At 47.8% G+C, this 19,149-nt stretch overlaps 1 protein-coding gene across 1 annotated transcript in view; it reads right to left on the reverse strand.

Annotated features, from left to right (window-relative positions):
• IGDCC3 (immunoglobulin superfamily DCC subclass member 3) overlaps nucleotides 1–19,149 on the reverse strand; it is a 97,335-nt gene that overhangs the window by 74,611 nt on the left and 3,575 nt on the right. Inside the window, exon 2 of the mRNA XM_069025228.1 lies at nucleotides 12,428–12,733. Within this exon, the coding sequence (XP_068881329.1) occupies nucleotides 12,428–12,733 (306 nt within the window). The remainder of the gene's footprint in view (nucleotides 1–12,427; nucleotides 12,734–19,149) is intronic.

Raw genomic sequence — 19,149 nt, forward strand, 5'->3', positions numbered from 1 at the left:
GCAGTTACCTTTTTGCATTCGAAGCAGAGTGGTAATGAGGAGCCCTCTCACCCCCCATCCAAACTCCTCCAAGCATATTTTTTGCCTGTTTAAAGATTGCTAACACACATACATACACACACACCTTGGGGGTTTTGCTGCCTTATTTTTAATGTTATTACACTCCTTTCCCAAGGGATCTGACATGCAGATTGGAGCCTATTTACATGACAAGGGACCAGAATGGAAGAAGCTCATCAGTTTATTCAGCTTTCCCAGCTCTCATCATGTCATCAAGGACCTTCTGATGTCTGGCAATGCCGTGAAGCCCCAACTTCCAGGATTTCACAGTTCTGTCAACCTTAGCTCTCGTTATGCTAAAAGCGAGATGTTTCCAAGCTTCCTTTTTTTCTCACGAATCATTAATGCTGGAAACATTTTTTAAGTGCACCAGCTAAAAGTCAATAGGTGACCTAAAGGAAATAATAATTTCTTATTTTTTGATATCAAGAACCCAGAGCAGGTGTCACAATTTTGAGAACGAAGAGACAGCTCAGACCAGGTTTTTAATGCTAGAAGCTGTCAATAGAGAACATCATTTATTTTCCACTCTTCCACCTCACTTTTCCTAGAGGAAGCAAAGCAGCTCCCTAGAAATATTCCACCTATGAATTTCACAGCATGCCTCACAAAATCAAAACGCGAAGCCTTGGCGTGACGTCTCAAATCTCTGCCATTCAACAGCTGATCATATTTTCCCTTTGAGCCGCACCAGCTGCACTCCACCGGCACGCCTGGCTCGCACGGGGCTGCCCGCGGCAAGTTTGGCACCGGCATCCCGGCTCGAAAAGACATTTCCTTGCAAGCAAAGGCTGTGCCTAACTCTGGTATGCAGGGGGGAATTTTTTTAATGCTTGAAACACTAATAAGAGGAAGGGATTCCTTGTGTTTGGCCAGCATTTCCTTGGATCTGGGCTCTTCATCTTCCTTCCTGAGCTCTTTGTGTTGGAGGGCAAGAGCCATCATGACTCCACACACAGGTGCTACCCAGCTCGTGACCTCAGAAGGATCTCCCTGCAGCTCTCCTGTGCTTTTGCGGTAGGGAAACCACCAGTCTGAATCTTGAAGCTGGCAGAGCATCTTGCAGGCACGAAACCTCATCCCATCCCTCCTGTCTCCCTGGGTCCTGCTGGGGATGCTGCAGGCTGGACCGGCTCCTGGCCACTTTGCCACGCTGCAGCCAAGCGTTGTCCTGGCCTAAGGATGAACTTGTTGCCATGGCAGGAGTCGAGGCATGCGTTGCGCTGCCGGCACGGCGGCGAGCCGCAGCTCGGAGCGCCGGCTGCTCCTCCACAACGGCTTTTTGTTGTTCCTTTCTCACAGTGCGCCCATCCTCTCTCCGTACTGAAGCAGCCTGGCAAAACCCAGCTGACCATAAAGCACAGTAGCGCTGTGGCTGAGGGCCCAACACTGCTTTTCTCTGCTGCAAACTCTGCCTCTTCCCTCTCTGCTGTAGGGGACAGCATGGGAAAGCCGATCCCATGGCACAGGCAAGCGTCCCACTGCAAAGAAAGGACATAAAGGGAAGCCAAAGTTTTCAGGCAGGAGCTCTGTCAGACACAGAGATTTTAAGTGACGGGAAATAGCATCACTCCAAAAGGAGGTTGTCCCCAGCTAATGCATTTCCTCACTGCTGCTGGAATGTTTGCACAGAACAGGCTTAGCTTGGCTGCCTTTTAAAACTTCCTTACAGCTTTCATTAGCCTTGCTAAAACTAAGGGCATCTATCTTTCACACACTAATTAAGGACAGGCTCAGAAGAGGCTGGTATCCCTCATTGCTGTAGATTTTAACAAGGAGAAATACAAAGGTAGACTTAAAATTAAAAGCAATGCTCCTTCCTGAGCAGTGGTTTCAGTGCCTCAGAGATTACAAGCCAGCCCCGCTCTGCGTGTCAGCAAGCCTTTCCAAAATAATGAGCTTGCTTCCGTCCCAAGCAGCTCCTGTTGCACTGGAGAAATGAGCAGAAAGGTATTATGGGCTCACACTCACCAGATGGATGTCCTGCTTTGTTCTCCGCTTACTGAAAACCCTACACATACAGTTTGGATTATCTTCATTGTAATTCTAATCACCACCTCTCTGTTAGGGAAGGAGGGAGAAAGGGAGGGATCCTTGCCTCTGTCAGGAGAGCTAATTAAAAGTTGTGAGTCATCCAGACTTCTCCGAACATTGGAAATGCTTTTGGAAGATCAGGTAATCTCTCATTCTTGGGAGAACCTAGTCAGTAAAAGAAAAATTAAGCAGGGTCCCCTTGGGCAGGAAGCGAGCGTAAGAGAACAAATCCATTTTCCCCACGGGATGCAGAAGTGTGAATCATCGAGGTGCTTCAAACACATGCAAACCACTCTCTAAAGCAGAAAGGCTCATACATGTTCCCCAGCACAGCAACACAAATACCTCCTGTGCACCTACACCATGTCGGCTTTTAAAACTCCTTTTCCAAGAGGGTTTTACATATGAATATATATGGTGCAGGGACTTCTGCCTTCCCATAAAAGAACTTCTGACCCCCCTGGCTGGTTCCCGGATGGTTGGGTACAAGCTCAAAGGTCTCAGAAAACTCAGAGCCAGGAGGCTTATGAAAATCGACAGCTGGCAGTGGCGTGAGGTCCACACAGTGCCCCAACTCCTCAGCCCCGATTAGGCACAGAGCAATCAGCGCTGAGCAGCCACCCGGAGGCACCTGGCCTCCGCGGCCCCACTGCGGTGGGAAGGAGCTGCCTGTGCTGGTAACGAGCTCTGACAGCTTCAAGTAGGGTGAGGGCTCCCTGCACCAGCTTGGCAAGGACAGTGTGCAGGCAATGGGCCCCCAAACCCAACAGGGATGGGGAGATCTGGGGAGGACCAATGCTGCCATCCCTAATTCCTAGAGATACAAGGGTATTGGGACAGTTGCCTGAGATCAGTAGCAAGAGTCAGGCTTCCCAAGGTATCAGCCACCACACTGCTTTGGCCAAGCAGTCAAGTCTGGAACATTTAAGTGTAGCACCCAGACTCTGTATTTAGGATTTTGACCAGTCCCTGTCATTTAAAGGTGGTGGGTGCCTGCGGCATCTGAGCCCTCATGAAAGTTTAGAGCACCCATGGATGTCCCAGGTGACAAGGAAACTGTTTTCTCTTTGGTCATGAAAAAAAACTTTTAGAAAGGATTATTTCTGCTGTCATCTTTACAACGGCCAGTTCAGCATGTGAAGACTTTTTCTTCTCTTTCCCCTCCTTTTTTTTTGAGAGACAGTTCAAGCTGACCCCCTTGGGGCCCTGTCCCTTCTCCTGAGCATTAGGATCACTAATGAAAGACGCAGTCAGGACTTTCCCTCCCACCACTTTACATGTTGCTGTGGGAAACAATGGTGAGCTGGACACGGATGCTGCTCTGAGGAAATAAAGTCCCTTGGCAAGTGCCCTCACCTCAGAGCTGCCATGCTGGGGCCCAAAGGGATGCGACTGTACTGCTTGGCCATTCAGGACAATGTCACCACAAGGGCCCAGGACAAGAGTAAACCTCTGGACTGAGGCTGAATGTCCCACTGCCCTCTGGGGAAGATTCTGAGCTGCAGGGAATAATATGGTTGTGGGCAAACACCACCAAATAACAAGGGAAAATGGGATGGAGTGCTGCTTCCACCTGATAATTTTGGAGATTTGTTTGGTACCATAAATTTGTTTGGATTCATATTCATTTAGGCTTTGCTTCATGGGAACCCTGTAGGCCCTGGAGAACTCTCTTGGCAAAAGACTGCTCCAGTTGATGTTCCTAGGAAAATCCAATCAAAACCAGACACAATTTTATCAAAAGCATCTGCAAACTAATTTTAACTGGGCACCTGGACATTTGCAACCAGCTCTTCCCAAATACACAACACCCCTGACTTTTTTGTTGTATGTGAAGACTTAAAAAAACTTGAATCACACTTTTGCAATGCTTAGTGAAGCCATGAATCCAGCTTGTGGAGTCTTGGTTTTCCTTATCCTCCTTTCTGTATCCATGACATTCTCCTTGATCCAAGTTCACTGTGTCCCTTCCCTTTCTGACAGCTCCAAATCAGTGTTCCTTTGAGTCTCAGCGAACAGTGCAATCCTTGGTAGAGTGAGCTATGGCTTGGGATGAAAATGGGCATCATCTTGCTCACAGAGCTGGGCAAGGAATGCCATGCACTGCACTCAAAAGCCATCAGGCAACCTGCAATGCCATGGTCCAAGATGAGCAAAGCAATTGAAGAAACACGAGCTCCTTCTGGCCAAAAACATCTCACAGGGATCAGCCACTACCTGATCTGGCAGGTTGGCTGTCCCTGCCCTTCCCGGGCACAGCAGGCAGGAAAACACTCGGTTTTTCCTTGATGGATAAGCACAGAAGAACTGACCAAATGCAGCTGAGTACAATGCTGCAGCTGAAGTATGCATACACTGAACCTTTTTTGCTACCGCAACACTTCCACTCATTTACACACCAGCAGCCTAAAACTATCTCTTTTGTACACCCAAATTGATCCTCACTCTTAATTAGTGCTCTCAGTTGCAGCAAAATTTCATTTGTTTCTTCCAAATGTGGCCTGATCCATTGTCCCTCTCCCTTGACCTGTGAAAATTAGTCATTGAGCTCAGTGACAGTGGTAAGTGCAAAATGCAGCATCAAAGGGACATAATGGGGCCTCTTAGGACTGACAAAAAACCACCATTAATCAAGGCATGCTCAAGAGGTGCCAACTTACTGAGGCATGTGAGTGGTGCAGAAGTGCGGGCCCTCCCTTGGAAAGCAGGACATAGAGGGATATGTGGGTGCAGGAGAACCCCCCCTGCCCCAAGAACTGCAGTCTGCCCCAGACACAAGCACTGCTGCTTCATGGGCAGATGGGCTCTGCTCTGTGTGTCCCAATCCCAAGGATTTGCACACCTGCTTTCCAATAGAGGCTACAGAGATGCACTTTTCCAGGCTGCTGATTAGCAGAGAGAGAGCAGGAATGGAGCTCATCTTTAAACAGCTCTTTAAAGCTCTGCTTTAAGCTCCTCTGTGGCCCCTGCTCTGTCAAGGGGTGATGTATGGGACGCACATCAGATCAGGAGGGAGATGTCAGCATCTGCATTTCCAGAGCTAACACGAGAGTCTGCAGATTCCCAGAGGTAAGAACATGACACTGTCCATCCAGCAGCACCTTGCACTGACCCCTTGTGTGATCCCAGAACCAAGCTAAGGGGGAAGACACAAACTGCACAAACAGACCAGAGAGGTGTGGTGCTGCAGAATTATCCCAAGGATCAGGACCCAAGAGACCTATGGACAAACCTGCACAGGTACAAAGAAAAGGCAGCCCTGCAGCCAGTGAACCAGCAGCAGGGCAGCTGAACAGGTAAGGGACCAATTTTAGCTGGTCGGGCAGAGAAAGTTTTATCATCAGAAAACCAAAGCAAAGAGGTAAATCTCTGCAAAATTCCAACCTCAGCAGCAAACAGTGTGTTTAAACCCTCTCCTGCAAATCCATGCCATTAAACAGAATAACTTGGACTCGGCAAATCCAAATGACTCTCACTTTCAAGGTCCTGCATTCAGAAGCCCACAATGGAGAACAATGAGGTGGGGAAAAAGCTGAGGATCTTGACGCTGCATTCAGGAGGCCATCTGGTCCGGCCAGCACAGCCAGCGCTGGGAACGGGCAGCGTCATGGGTTGAGATTTAATCTGAGCCACTTATTGGGTGACCTCAGGCGAATCGTTTGACCTCCTTTTGCCTCAGTCAACCCAACTGTAAAATTGGGTTTAAAGCAAGAACCTTTCTGAAAACCATATGCTGTGCCTAGGAGGAGTGGGAGCAGACTCCCCCCCCAGCAACAGAGCTGCAATGGTGGATAGAGCCAAAACCAGAGTGGAAGAAGAGGTGCATGGAGCTCAGATCCAGCATCCCTTGATGTCAGGAAGCTCTGGCTGATGTCTCTCCTAGGTCCCATCCCACCAGCTCTGGGAAAGCAGCTTTGGCACCTGTGCAGACTCACGCATAAGAAGGGATTTGTGAGGTCTGACCTTGCTCATATCACTACTGCACCCAAAGGCCCCAAACGTTCAGAGCAAGGTCCTCAAATCCCCATCTCAATGGTTACTCACTAGATCAAGAGCACTGATTGCTCTGGTCAAATGCCACCCAAAATTGATTCCTACTCACAGTCTTGCCAATGAAAGGTGGCAGAAAAGCAGCTCCTCTCTCACCTGGGCCCCAGCCTGGCCCCAGCACTGTGCACCCCTCAGAGAGAAGCAATAGTGCAGATGAAACACCATGGCCAGCTAACCTGCGTCCCTGATAAACACAAACCAGCAGCTTGGCCCCCCAGGTGTTCACAGGAGCGTGCAAATCCTGGCACTGACCGTAAACACATCCTGGGTTCAGAGAAGGGAAACTGAGGCACAGCAGGTGCATGGATGTCACTGGCGACACCATGGCCAGCTGGGACCCTTGTAAGGCAAAATGAGAGTGAAAGCCATACAAGCAGAGACCTGTCCTCCTGATTAAAATGATACAGGAGAGTGGCCCAATACTTCGAGGAGAGGTTGGAGCAGAGCAGCAGGCAGAGGGACAAGCAGGGTACAAGCACACAGGGCTGGGCACTGTGCTGTCCCCACAGAACTGCCCGTGCAGGTATCACAGAGCTTCACACTGTGTTAAAAAAGCAGGCAGAGAACTGCCTCATGCTGCAGGTGCAGGCCACAGAGATGTCAGAACTTCCTCAGCTGTGCTCCAAGAGTTAATTGAGACAAATAACTCAACAGTGCTGCCATTAATGAAATTCTTCTGATATATTTCCCTTGAGCTTTCTACAAATGACTAAGTGACATTACTGCCTGCAGTGCGAACCCCCTATATGAGAGATAACGCTGCTGGAGCTAAGGTTGGCGCATCCACGTTAGAAGCCTTGGAAAGAAGTGCAAGATGATATTTAAATAACTATCACACTGCTAAGAAATGAGCAGCCAAAAGAAATACGGTCTTATAATATGCTCAAGTCTCAGGATGAATCCTGGCTGTTACATGCAGACACTGAAATGCAGTGGGTGGTAAGTGACAAACTCTTTTAATCCTGCAAATCTACTAAAATTCCCAGTCAAATCTCTCCAATTTTCCCCTAGTGACGCCTATATTTGTACATTTGTTTTGCAGCACACACAAGGCCAACTACTGCAACAGTACAGATGTGAGAGGCAGTGTCACGTGAACCAGCATGTCCTAGGGGCAGCCAAAAGAGCTGATGGAGGAAAATAACCCGCTCACCCATCATATCCATCTCCTGGAAACCTCTCACAGTGTTTCTGCTTTACTTAATTTCTTTTGCTTTCCTTTTTTTCCTTTAGTAATTCCTCATGGGTATTTTTCCCCTCTGAGACCCACTGCTGCAAGCTCAGAATTTGCTCTGGGCTTGCCATAAGCATTCAAAGCACAGACAATATAGAAATATCACTGGCATCAGGGCTGAGCCCTTCTGCTCGACATTAGAGAAGAAAGGGCATTAAATGTGAGCAGAGCCACAACAGGGGGGAAAATATCTCGTTTATGGATGGAGGAAACTTGGCACGTAACACCAAGAGTTAAACTGCACGAAAATGCAAATGACCATTAGCAAAAAAGTTTCTGGGAGTAAAAGGAAGATGTCTCTAGAACTGTAACTGACACCAGGGCATACCTTTACCTCCAGCACGTTTTGCACCAGTAAAACAAAGAGTTACAAAAGTATCCCACTTCCAACTGCAAAAACAGGTTAACTTGTCCTAAGCACAAACCGTAGGCAGGGCTCTGCTGACAACACAGATAGTGTACAGGCACAAGAGAAACCAACAGCAAACCCACATGTTTAAGGTCTGCCTTGATGTTTTGAGCTGAGACTCGCAATCTGCATCCAAACAGTGGCATTGCCCAGGAAATACCTTGGTGACAACTTTGGTGTCACCTTATTTAAACCTTAATTTAAAATGCTAACTTCATAATGAGTGGAACAAAACTGTGTAAAAACATTTCCCACTCTAATCCTGGTTTGATCCCCCCCAGTATGGCCTTCTTTTGTAATTACATCCCTTTGTGATCTCACTCTAATGCCTTGTATTGTGACCCATAAAATAATCAGCCCCCTTTGTCTCTCCCTAATCCTTTTAGACTTCCTTCTTGTCTCTACACTCTTATAAATGCTGCCATTATTTGGGCTCAGCAGCTCTTCCCACCACCCCAGAGCCTGGAAAGGGGGCTGCAGGTTAAACCCTGAATATATTCTGTGCATAGGAGCTGAAACGATGGGAAGATCTTTGCTGCTTTAAAATCCCTGTGATTCCCAACCTCCTCCCCTAGCCACACAGCTTGGCAGGGAAACCAACCTGCAAGTTTGCATATGCACCAGCCCTCCCCACTTCTATATTTTGCCAGTGACCTGAAGACCTTTGGCCTCGAGGTCACAGTGGCCAGCGTGTTTGTGGGGACAGCATGCTTGTCTCCAGGCTGGGCAAGAGGAGCTGCTGCTGCTGTCTGCAGGGATCAATGCAGAGGGGAGTCACAACATCTGCCTTGCCCAAGCTATCAATCCTGCCCTCCTGCTGGCAGGGTAAGTGCCACGGACAGCCACACCCAGTGGGATGAAGGAGCAGAATTTGGGGCAGGATGCAGAAGGAAAGGGGATCAGGGAGCTGAGAATGGCAGAGGGATGTGTGCTGCTATGCTTGACTACAAACCAGTCACCCTGCAGCAAGACACAGTGAAGAAAATGTCTTTACAAGCTCAGATCTGTCCAGAGTTATTATCAGGTCCTGCAGTACTTCAAATACTGGGCAGGTCCAATTCACCAAACTTCAAGAAATCTCTTTGGCTCTAAATTGCACCATTGACTTAATTCTCCTCTTTCTTTTTTTTTTTTCTTTTTTTTTTTTTTAAAAAAGCATCAGATCAAACAGGGAAAATTGCTGCTCTCAGGCTGGATATGTGCAGAGCCTGATCCGATACCCAGTTTGATGGCGATTTCCAATTAGTGGTAACTGCCTGTTATTGAGTGATATAATCAATGGGTCTTACTCCACTGGCTGGGCTGTGATTTATGATGATGTGGAGCCAGGTCCATCAAATTACAGCATCAGCAAAAAGGGCTGGAAATGCCATGAAATGACATGATCGGATCAAGTGAGGCCACATTAAGCAAAGGGTGGTGATGAGAAGAAAGGTGGCTGTGTTCTGGGTTAGCCCACCTTCCAGAGGAGCGGACTCTGGATGTTACAATTGCTCAGAGAGTATCTTCATCCACAGAGAGCTAAAGCATGTTCAGCTTCTGGCAGGCACAGGGGAAATCCAGCTCCTCAGAGACCTGTGAAAACACAGCCAAGCAGTGCCTCCAGAGAACGCTCTGACTATGAAGCTGATTTTAATTAAGACGGCTTGGAGTCATGCAAAATTACGAAACTGTCACTGAGAGACAGAAAAGATCTGCATTCAATAACCTGGTCAGATTATAAAAACATGTTGCATTCCACAACCTTTTAAACCAACACACCAGGGTTTGAACAGACACAGAAACAGCAACTGAAAGAATTCCAACCAGGGTGTTAGGCAGAGGGTAGAAATGCTGAGGGCCTCCCCACTCAGCTCAGTCACGCGTAGGCTTCTTGCACACTTGTGCTTGTTCAAAAGAAAGTTACACTACAAAAATATTATCAATGTATTTAGCACCTGACCAGCCAATCCACAAACCAGCCAAGGTCAGCTTCCTTCCACTGAGTATCTTCAATTAATAATGGCAACATACAGAAATACCTCAGAATTTAATTAAATAAATTTAATGAGTTAATTTTTAGGAGGAAGGGTTTAAGATGCACCCACTCCCTGAGGAAACTGCCGGCACCTTGAGCCCATCAGGGCCGCACGCGCAGCGGCTGAGAGCAGCATATTCTTCCAGTTAAATTTTACTCAATGCCAAGTGTTGAAGTAAATTTGAAACATAAAAATATGATATCCAGCCCACATTTCCTGGATGCAAATATGTACATTCCTCTGAGCCAAGAAGATTATATTCCAAGCAATAATACAAAGCCAGGGTCTGTAACGGTGATATGAGACTAACAGCCTGCCTTTGAAGACAGCGAAAAGTGCAACAGAGCTCTCGAGGGGCTCCGCTCTGTCAGATCTCTTTTATTCCTCAGTAGCACAGCCTTGATCAACTTTCAAGATTTTTGTTTGTGAAAGGATTTTATTTCTCCTTTGCTTTTGTGTTCAGATGTCAGGCTCAGAGGGAAGAGGAGCTCAGCACTGGGATGAGGTTTTACCCATCGGCAGTATTTACTCTGCTCCGCAAAGGTCTGCTTAGCGCTTGGGTTTTTTTCCCTTCCAAGCAGCTAGCACCCATTCCTTCGATGCAAAGGTCCCTAAAATGGGGACAATTACCCTTCTCCTTTGACTTGCTGATTGGGACTTGGAGCAAGGAAAATCACTATCTCTTGTGTGTAACCACTCTGAGACTTTGCGGCTCAGGGCACAACTGTGATTCATTCTCAGGAGATTTCATCTACGATTAAGCAGAGTCCTAAGTGCAAGAGTGTGTTCCTGTGGCTCAGGCACAGTGGGGGAGCTTGCCCTGAGCAGCACATTACATTTGCCCACAACATCCTGTTTTATTCCCATTATCTGCGGGCACCTGTAGCATCAAGGCTGGGGGGCCCCCTGTTTGTGCTGGCTTCACCCAGACCTCTTTTCAGGGCTGGCAACAAATGAAGCCTGAAGCCAGAATAGAGCCCAGAGCATTTTCAACAAAATCTCTTTTTCATTTTGATTCATGTGAAACTATGGCTACAAAAAGAAACGCTATTCAGGGACACACAGCACATCACATACATATTGATGCAGGAGCCAAGATAACAGTGTTTACAACCCACAATCTCAAAGGTAATTCCTCTGGCTCTCATGCCTCCAGTTTACAGGTCCAAGAAGTTTGGCATTGTGCTTGTGCATCAGTCAGCTTCCAGCTCATAAATGCCAGAGCCATTCACCAAAAGTGCTCCAAGGTTTAGCACCACAAGACTGACAAGTTTGAGATCCAGCTGCTAATCTGGCACGGCCCCAAAGCCCTTGGCTCCTGGACAATGTCACTTCTTACACTCCTGAAAAGCTAGGTTTGCAGATGGCCACTTCATGCACTCGGGAATTGTTATACACAAGGGCTGGAGTGTTCCCTTGGTGGGCTGCCAGCCGGCCCTGGCACTGCAGGGAGTGGGCAGCAGCGCTCCAAAAGGCCCCCCAGTTTGGGGAATGCAGACAGGACCTCAGCCGCAGACTTTGCCTTATACTTTTCCTGCTTTGTACCAGAAAATCACAGTGATATTTGCAAATGCAACAGAAGCATTAGTAAGTGACTTGCACAGAAAGAAGAGCAGTAGCCATCTCCCAAACAAGCTGGAGAACTCTTCAGCAAAACTTAACAAACCAGTGTTCCACCAGGTCTTGCGGCCGTACCATAGACCCATTCTCACACTCACATAGAAATTACACCCAGCAGCAATTCTGGTTGAATGCCAAAATGATCAGTGGCTGCACTCCCAGAGCCCCCAGACAGTCTGTGGGCAAAGCAGGCCACCAACACAACAGGGACAGAAACCACCATGACGCCCAGCTCTGCCATCAGTCCTGGCACAAACACCAACCAGCAACCAGAGCTGACAGTGGAGAACCAGGAGACCCAACAAGCCCAACCATTCTGGCCAGGGCAGTGCAAGAGGCTAAAGCCAGGTAGTGTGCAAGGCTGGAGTCACAGCCTGCCCTGGAATTCTTCCTCCCCCACCTTTAAATTTCATTCCCTCACTGACATTTTCATCTCTCTCCTCCTCCTCCAGCCTCCCCCATCAGACAATCTGTCTGGTGTTGTTAGCCTTGCCCCCAAAGGCACTGCCACTCCAGGTAGTAAATAAGACCTTGCTGCCTCTACACTGCCAGCATTAAATAACAAAATGAAAGATACCATGACCTTCAGGAGGTCTTTGCCTATGGTTTGGGAAGCTCTGCCTGCCAAGCAGAGCCCAGCTGTGCTGCACAGCAAAGGGGCTTCCAAATTCACCGCAGGAGATACACAAACCACAGACTACTTCACCACATGATTTGATTGTAACTTACACCTCCAACACAGAGAATTTACTGTTAGAAGGTGGTTTTTAGTTTTCTACCCAAGAAAGCTGATGAGCTCTTCTTTCCCACTTGGACAGCTACGCAGATTAGATGCCAGCCAGATTTCGACACCAGCTCCAGGATTTTTTTCTCTTCCTTCTTTTTAAACCCCCCTCCATGAAAACCCAGCACCCACCATGCCACCCTCCCACTTCCCAACAAAGCCAGTGCCCCTTGTGGGATTGCCCTGTGAGGTGGGGGTGGCACAGTGCCCGTACTTACTCGCTGCCTGAATCTTTGCCTTCCGGCTCACCACCAGCCCATAGTGGTTCTGTGCCATGCAGTCGTACTCGCCTTCATCTGAGGACCCATCTCCCCGGACCCTCTGGAAGCGGGAGACGTAGAGAGACCCGTTGGCCAACATAAAGGCATTCTCACTGTCCAGGATCATCACACCATTCTTTCGCCACGTGATGGTGATGGGCTGGATGCCCTCCACCTGGCAGTAGAGGATCAAGGGTTGCTCCTGCACAGCTATGTCATCACTAGGCTCCACAACGAACGCCAGCTCAGAGGAACGGCCAAAATCTAAAATGAAGAGAGAAGGACAGAGTCAGCAGTGTGTCCATGAGCGGCGGCAAGAGTCAACTGCTCTGGCAGCAAACAGGGGACAATGGAAACATTTTGGATGGGCTACAAGGTGCAAGTGTTTCAGAGAAACACAAAACCCATGGGCACGCTTTGCCTCCCAAGGCTTTGCTCTCAGAACCTCAGGGTGCAATTTCTTAAAGCAAAACCACAGGCAAAGTCCTTCAAGGCTGCCTTTGGAGGCTCCAGTGAAGGTGACAGGCAGGCACACCCCTCCAGCAGTTTGCAAAACCCTAGCTCCACTCCATGCTCCTCTGAAGATTGCCTCTTCAGCTCCCATTGCAGGTGTGCAGCATTAGACAGCTAAAACCTGCACAAGCACAGGGTGTCAGCCATTCCCAGCCCAGGAGCAGAAGTGCACACCAGTGCCAGAAAGCCATTCCTCTCCCCCCATAACCAGGGAGAAGCGTGGCAGAGGGGCTGCGCCATGCCCCAGACCTGTTTGCAGCACAGCCGGTGGGGGTGAAGGGGGGATCAGCAGCTCCCGATTCAGACCATATTGCTACCGGCATCTTCCTGACACTTCTCCCGCTTGGCAGAGCAGGAGGCTGTTTGCCTCTAGCACACAACACCGTGCCCTTCTGTCGCTTTGGTCTCTCTCATGCTGTAACAGGCAAAGCATGGTGCTATTCAGCCCTTAATGAAGAGCAAGTTAAGCACCAAAATACAAACGCACAATGTTCCAGCTCAGCCACACAAAAGGTTTCTTGCAAAGCAATTACACTAAACGATGTCCACGAGAGATAAGTTATTGCAGACTTTGTACCAACAATAGGCAAACCCTCACTTCCCATCACACAGATATGTCCTAATTTACTTCTTTTGCCAACAGAACATTTAAACGCTCTGTCTTTGGCATGTTATGCTTCACTTGGTCACAGCATACCTTTTGAGGGTATAATTTGCCCTATAGTCATGAACAGACACTACAGAAGATGACAGAAATAGAACTATTGCTTAAAGATTGGCCAAAATACATGCAGACATGAAAGACAAAAAGCGACCAAGAGACAGGAGTTATACAGATATTTGAAGGCTGTAAATGCAGGGATGGAGGTGAACTGCATTTTTTTGAAAGAAGAGCAATGGTGAAGAAATTCCAACAGAGTAAGAAAACTACAGTTACATCCAAATATGGAGAAAGCCTTTCTAACAGTTCACTTATGCATTTGGCCCTTTAATGGGTGGCTTCCCAACCTGTGATACAGCTTCTTCCCTCTTTCACAGGCTTAGTGGGACCAACTCCACAGATGCTCACAGAATTGGGATGCACACAAGCAATATCTCTTGGCAAACACCAGCCACAGCACAGGCTTTGTAATGCCTGTCACTCATACAGACCCCACCAAGGACAGGATCCCCCCACACTAGGCTCAAAACCAGGGTGGAGGGCAGACTGTTAATGCATGGTAAGAATAACAGAAATGAGAAGAGGCAGTTACACTAAAGAAAGAGAAGGAAAAAAAGTCTGTCTTTTCTGCTCTGCAAACCCAGTGAGATTTTTTTCTTTCTGTAAATCCCAACTGCTTTCTACGGCAACTTAAATTGGATTACGGGGGATAAACATTGAGTGCAACCTGAGCCGAGGCAGATGGATGGCGCAGACAAAGACAACAGTGGTACTGCAGGGCCAGGCCAAAGGTACTGCCAACAAGGTATGAGTGTGCGCAGGGAATGGACAAACCCCACTCAGTGACAGACACCTAAAATACACACTTTATTAACCCATTAAGTCTTAAAATGTCAGGCTAGCTCCAGCCATCTCAGTGATCTATCGCTCACTGTGACTTCTTTTTTATGAGATAGCCCTGGGGTCCTCTCAGCAAGTCAGACTGCAGCCAGCACAAACCCATCAATTACTCTTTTTTGGTGAAAATTAAGGAATTAGATGAATGCTCTGCATTTTTCTGCAAAGTGGTCAGCGTCTCAACACCATGCTGGGGCCCCATTCCCTGTGTAGGTGCTCTGGTGAGTTAGGTAGGATAGGGACCCTTGCATCCTGACACTGAACCAAGAGGGACTTTGACTCCAGAAAGATTGAAGATTTCAGGATTTAGCCTAACATGCAATCAGAAAAAAATCCCTAATTAAATAAATGCCCCATCTTCCCCCAGCACCCCTGTACTCTTAGATAAAACAGCTTATTATTATATGTACAATAAAAGGAAGAATCAACATAATTACATGCCCTTCCCACAATTGCTGTCATTATAACAACCATCATTAAGGCCTGTGATTGGAGATAATCATGTTTGCCTCCATAAACATTCGGTCTGCATCCTCACTCCAGGCTGCTTGAACTGCAAGAGTGATGACGCTTGTAATTAGGACTGGTGGACTCAGACACTTGCTGGAGTGGGGATGGACACTGGTCCTGGGGTTTCCTTGGGCTGGACTCAACAGGAGGACTGTGCCTTGAGGTGTGACACTGTGCAACTGATTTGCAACCTGTAGACACCTTACAGTGTCCAAAAGTACCCAAATTCCAACTCAATTCAGGTTTTTCTCATGGGATGCGTATCAGTCCTTGAAGAAATCCCACTGCCACTTTCCTGGAGTTTCAGGGCCAACTAACCAGACATATGTGGAAAAGCCAGTTCACGCCACCTGCAGATTTGGGAGAAGGCAAGCTCTGTCTTTTACCTGTCTCAAAGGCAGACTCTGAACACAGAGCCCTCTTTTGCTGGGATGCTCAGGATGAGAGACAAAGGGACAGACACTCCCAGAGGAATCTCCATGGTGGGACAAGAAGGTTCCTGGTGCTTGCTCTAGAGGTCAGCTCAGCTGAGCCAGAGGGAGAGCACAGACAGAATAAAGAGGCAATAGTGGGGGAGAGGGGCCCAATTCCATCAGCATAAAGAACTGATTGCATTTAGCAGTGAGGCACGGAAATGATGCTGAAAAGTTCGAAGTAAAACACTCCAAAGGCCCATGAAAATAGTAAAAGTGCAATTAATTGTGAAATAGCAAGGAAATTGCTGAGGCTGTGCACATTCACTCAGGGAGTCTGAAAGCCCCATCCCTCTCCAGCAGCTGGCTGTGTATCCAAACCCTGCTAATCCCACACAACATCCCAGGTACCTCCCAAAATGGACTGTGAGGCAGTGTGGCTCACAGCCACTCCCTGCTCGAGGCAGGAACTGTACAACTCTGCTTGTGGCAGCTCGAGTTTGCATTTGGAGCCGGGGTGTCAGGCAGGCAGCTGAACAGCCTGCTTGTCTCGACGCTGGCAGCGCACAAGGGAAAACTGCTTTGCTTTCTGCAAAGGGATGGAAGGAGGAAGTGTGATTAGCTCTGATATAAAGGCCACAAGAAAATTACTAGAATCCTCATTCTACAAGTCTCCTTTTGAGAAACATTTACCATCTCCCTGAGCAATACAATATGTGACTATATGTGCAAATATTTAACAAAAACTACTTCCCCTATTGATCAAGCAGACAGGCATACTCAGAGAAACCAATTAGCACTTGTGCTTTTGAATCAAGAGATTTATTTAGCACTGAGAGAAAGAACTTCGAATTAATGGGAAGCTTAAAAGACACTTTGAAGTACATTTAAAAAAAAATAAGTTTAATTATTTTTTACTTGACACTGTGATTCACATTCAGGTCTTCAAAAGAACTTGCTTATACCCCTGTATTGTCCTTTTCCATTTGGGAAACATGATTTTGGGTTTCCCTCCTGTGCTTCAGTGACTAATCTCACCGCTCTAATTAGCGGTGACATCCATCGCCAAGGACCTCAGTCACATCCTGGCTCATCCTCCTGGACCCCATCCAGACCCGCAGCCAGCAGGGCCATCCCTGCCCTGGGAGCACGCGCTCCTGACAGATGAAGCCCGTATTATTACTCCTGTTCTAGACAGGGAACATTAATCACAGAGGGATGAAATAAGCTGCCAACAGCCCACTCTGAGCTTGTGGCAAGGCGAGATATTGTGGGAGCAGTTGGATCCACCCTGCTCTTCCTGGTGCAGCATCATCGGGAGCACTGCTGGGGAGACCAAGGTAGCACCAGCTCCTTTCTCATCACACCAACATCACGACATCCACCTGCAAATTGCCTCACATCAGCACAAATTTGCCCCCTTCTGATTTACTGTGTTTATTCCCAGCATAACACAGCATAAATCAGCAGCACAACCACCACCAAGGATAACCACTCCAGTCCTGCTCCAATAAAGCCAAAAGAAGATGCGCAGGACCAGAAGACTTTATAGTGGGATCCAGGTGAGTATCAGGACCAAAAACCTAGATGCAGGTTGGGCCATGCACATGAAAAACAGCTCCTGTTTTTCCAATGGTGGGTTGTTTTTCATTCAAATCCTTCTGCAAATGGGAGAATATGGAAGAAAGAGATATATGGACCTGAAAGATATTCTCCAACAGATTATAACAAGCTTCAGGCTGATGAAATTGGCAGCCTAAAAATCCAGCTGGTGCCCTCTTAAATCTCCTTGAGGCTGACCCAGACCCTAAGGAGAAAAGCACTGCACTGCAGTAAAGTGCAAATTGGCTCTTTAGGGCATCCAGAAAATTTACATTTAAAGAAGAGGAGAATAGGCTGTAACAGGCCCCACATCTTGCTGGCAGTAAAGTTTACTAGCTCAGATTTTTTTATTCCCTTTCCTTTTGGACGGGAGGTTATATAAAGCGATTTTTCCATCAGAGAGCATAAACCACATCCACTAGTTAAATGACTGCAGGAGGTCTCTGACAGGGATAACACAGCCTCTCAGCCACCTGACAGAGAGCCCAAAAACAGCCAGCATCACTGCCCTCACTGAGGACACAGATTTTAGCTGAGGAAGGCAAAGAGCTGAAGAGCCAAAGAAGTTGCCCCAAATAATTTTCAAATGTTTGAGACCAGACTGAGCAAATCCCAGGAGGTCACTTGTTGAACACTGTGGAAGCTGGAAGCATTCACAGCACAAACAGCCTTTCTAGGACAAGCTCCAAGTCCTTGTGGGTTCCCCTATCTCTAAAGAAAGCAGGATAAAACCTGTTGGTATAGCTGGAAAGGGCAAAGACCTTTCTTGAGCTAATTACCCACAGTAGCTCCATCCATAGTGAGGCATCCCAAGAGCATGGCAGCAAGCCGAGCATAGGATGTGCTGTTATTTGCACTCCCCACGTTTCACAGCCCTGACCAGATCACAGCCTCACCTCAGAGGGCATCAGTGACACAAACACAGAGCAGGAAGCAACCGCACACAAGCAGAGAGCGAAGGTACAGACAAGATGGGAAATGCTGTGCCAGAGCCAGGGTCCCTCCAGGCTTCAGCTCCCAAGGCTGCTCTAACGTAGAACAGGGGAACAGCCAGTTTCATTCCCTGACCCTGCAGGAAAGCATCAGGGAGGTGGCTGTACCCACAGCCGGGCCCTGGCACAGACCCAGCAGGAAATGGACTGCCCAAGTGGTGAGTGATAGTGCCCATGGATCAGAGATGGTGGCTGGGATGATGGCACAAGGCTGCCAAAAGAGCGCCTTGGCATCACAGTGCCAAACCCCACCAGCCAGCACAGCCCTGCCACCAAGCCCTTGAATTTCATCTTGAGTTCTGGCAGGCAGGGATGGCATCCAAGGAAAGGGAAGGAAAGGTCTTTCTGCAGGAGGAGAAGTTAGTGTGCACATGAAAAACTTTGAAAGTCTTAATTGTATCCAGGGGATTCAAAGCAAACTCAGCACTCCCCGCCATCCCCTCCGCCTTATCACCTCCCACCCTGAAATTCAGGATGGAGGATAGCATCTCCGTGTTCTTCTCAAGGAACCAAGCACTGCTCGCTCCAAAACCAGCGTCTTGAAACACAAGCTCTTCTCTCCCTTTTCATGTACTCTCAGGTTTCAGCAGCAACGACCCTTTTGCAAAAGCATCTTCACAGCTCAGCAGAACCATTCACCGCGACCCGCATCCCCTGACTTGCCATCAGCTTCATCAACGCAATTTCATGTGCAAGAACAACAAAAAAAACAGGCAGCAAATCCTTGACTCTACTCTGAAACTCTGGTTTTAAATTACCAATGCAGAGCGGGTCTGGGTTATTAAGTGACTGGGCTGCTCTCGAGTGGAGGGTGTGATGCAACAGTGACATCTGATATAATAGCAAGGCCAGATCAGTGTGCTCTGTGCTTTCCTCATACACTTGTCTATTTGCCTCTCTCGTCTCTTAAAATGCAATTATTGACATGTTCGCCTCCTTAACCATCAGTTTTATATGCTTGCCAATGACTCCTGAACATGTGTAAACAATTATTTTTATTTTCTTGCAAAACCAAAATGTTGGATATTCTTTTGGATAAGCAGACTCGGGTAGATTTTCATGAGCCCTGCTACATAATTTATTAGTTTCTAA

The sequence above is a fragment of the Aphelocoma coerulescens genome, chromosome 10 (genome assembly GCF_041296385.1).
Source record: "Aphelocoma coerulescens isolate FSJ_1873_10779 chromosome 10, UR_Acoe_1.0, whole genome shotgun sequence".
Lineage (NCBI taxonomy): Eukaryota > Metazoa > Chordata > Aves > Passeriformes > Corvidae > Aphelocoma > Aphelocoma coerulescens.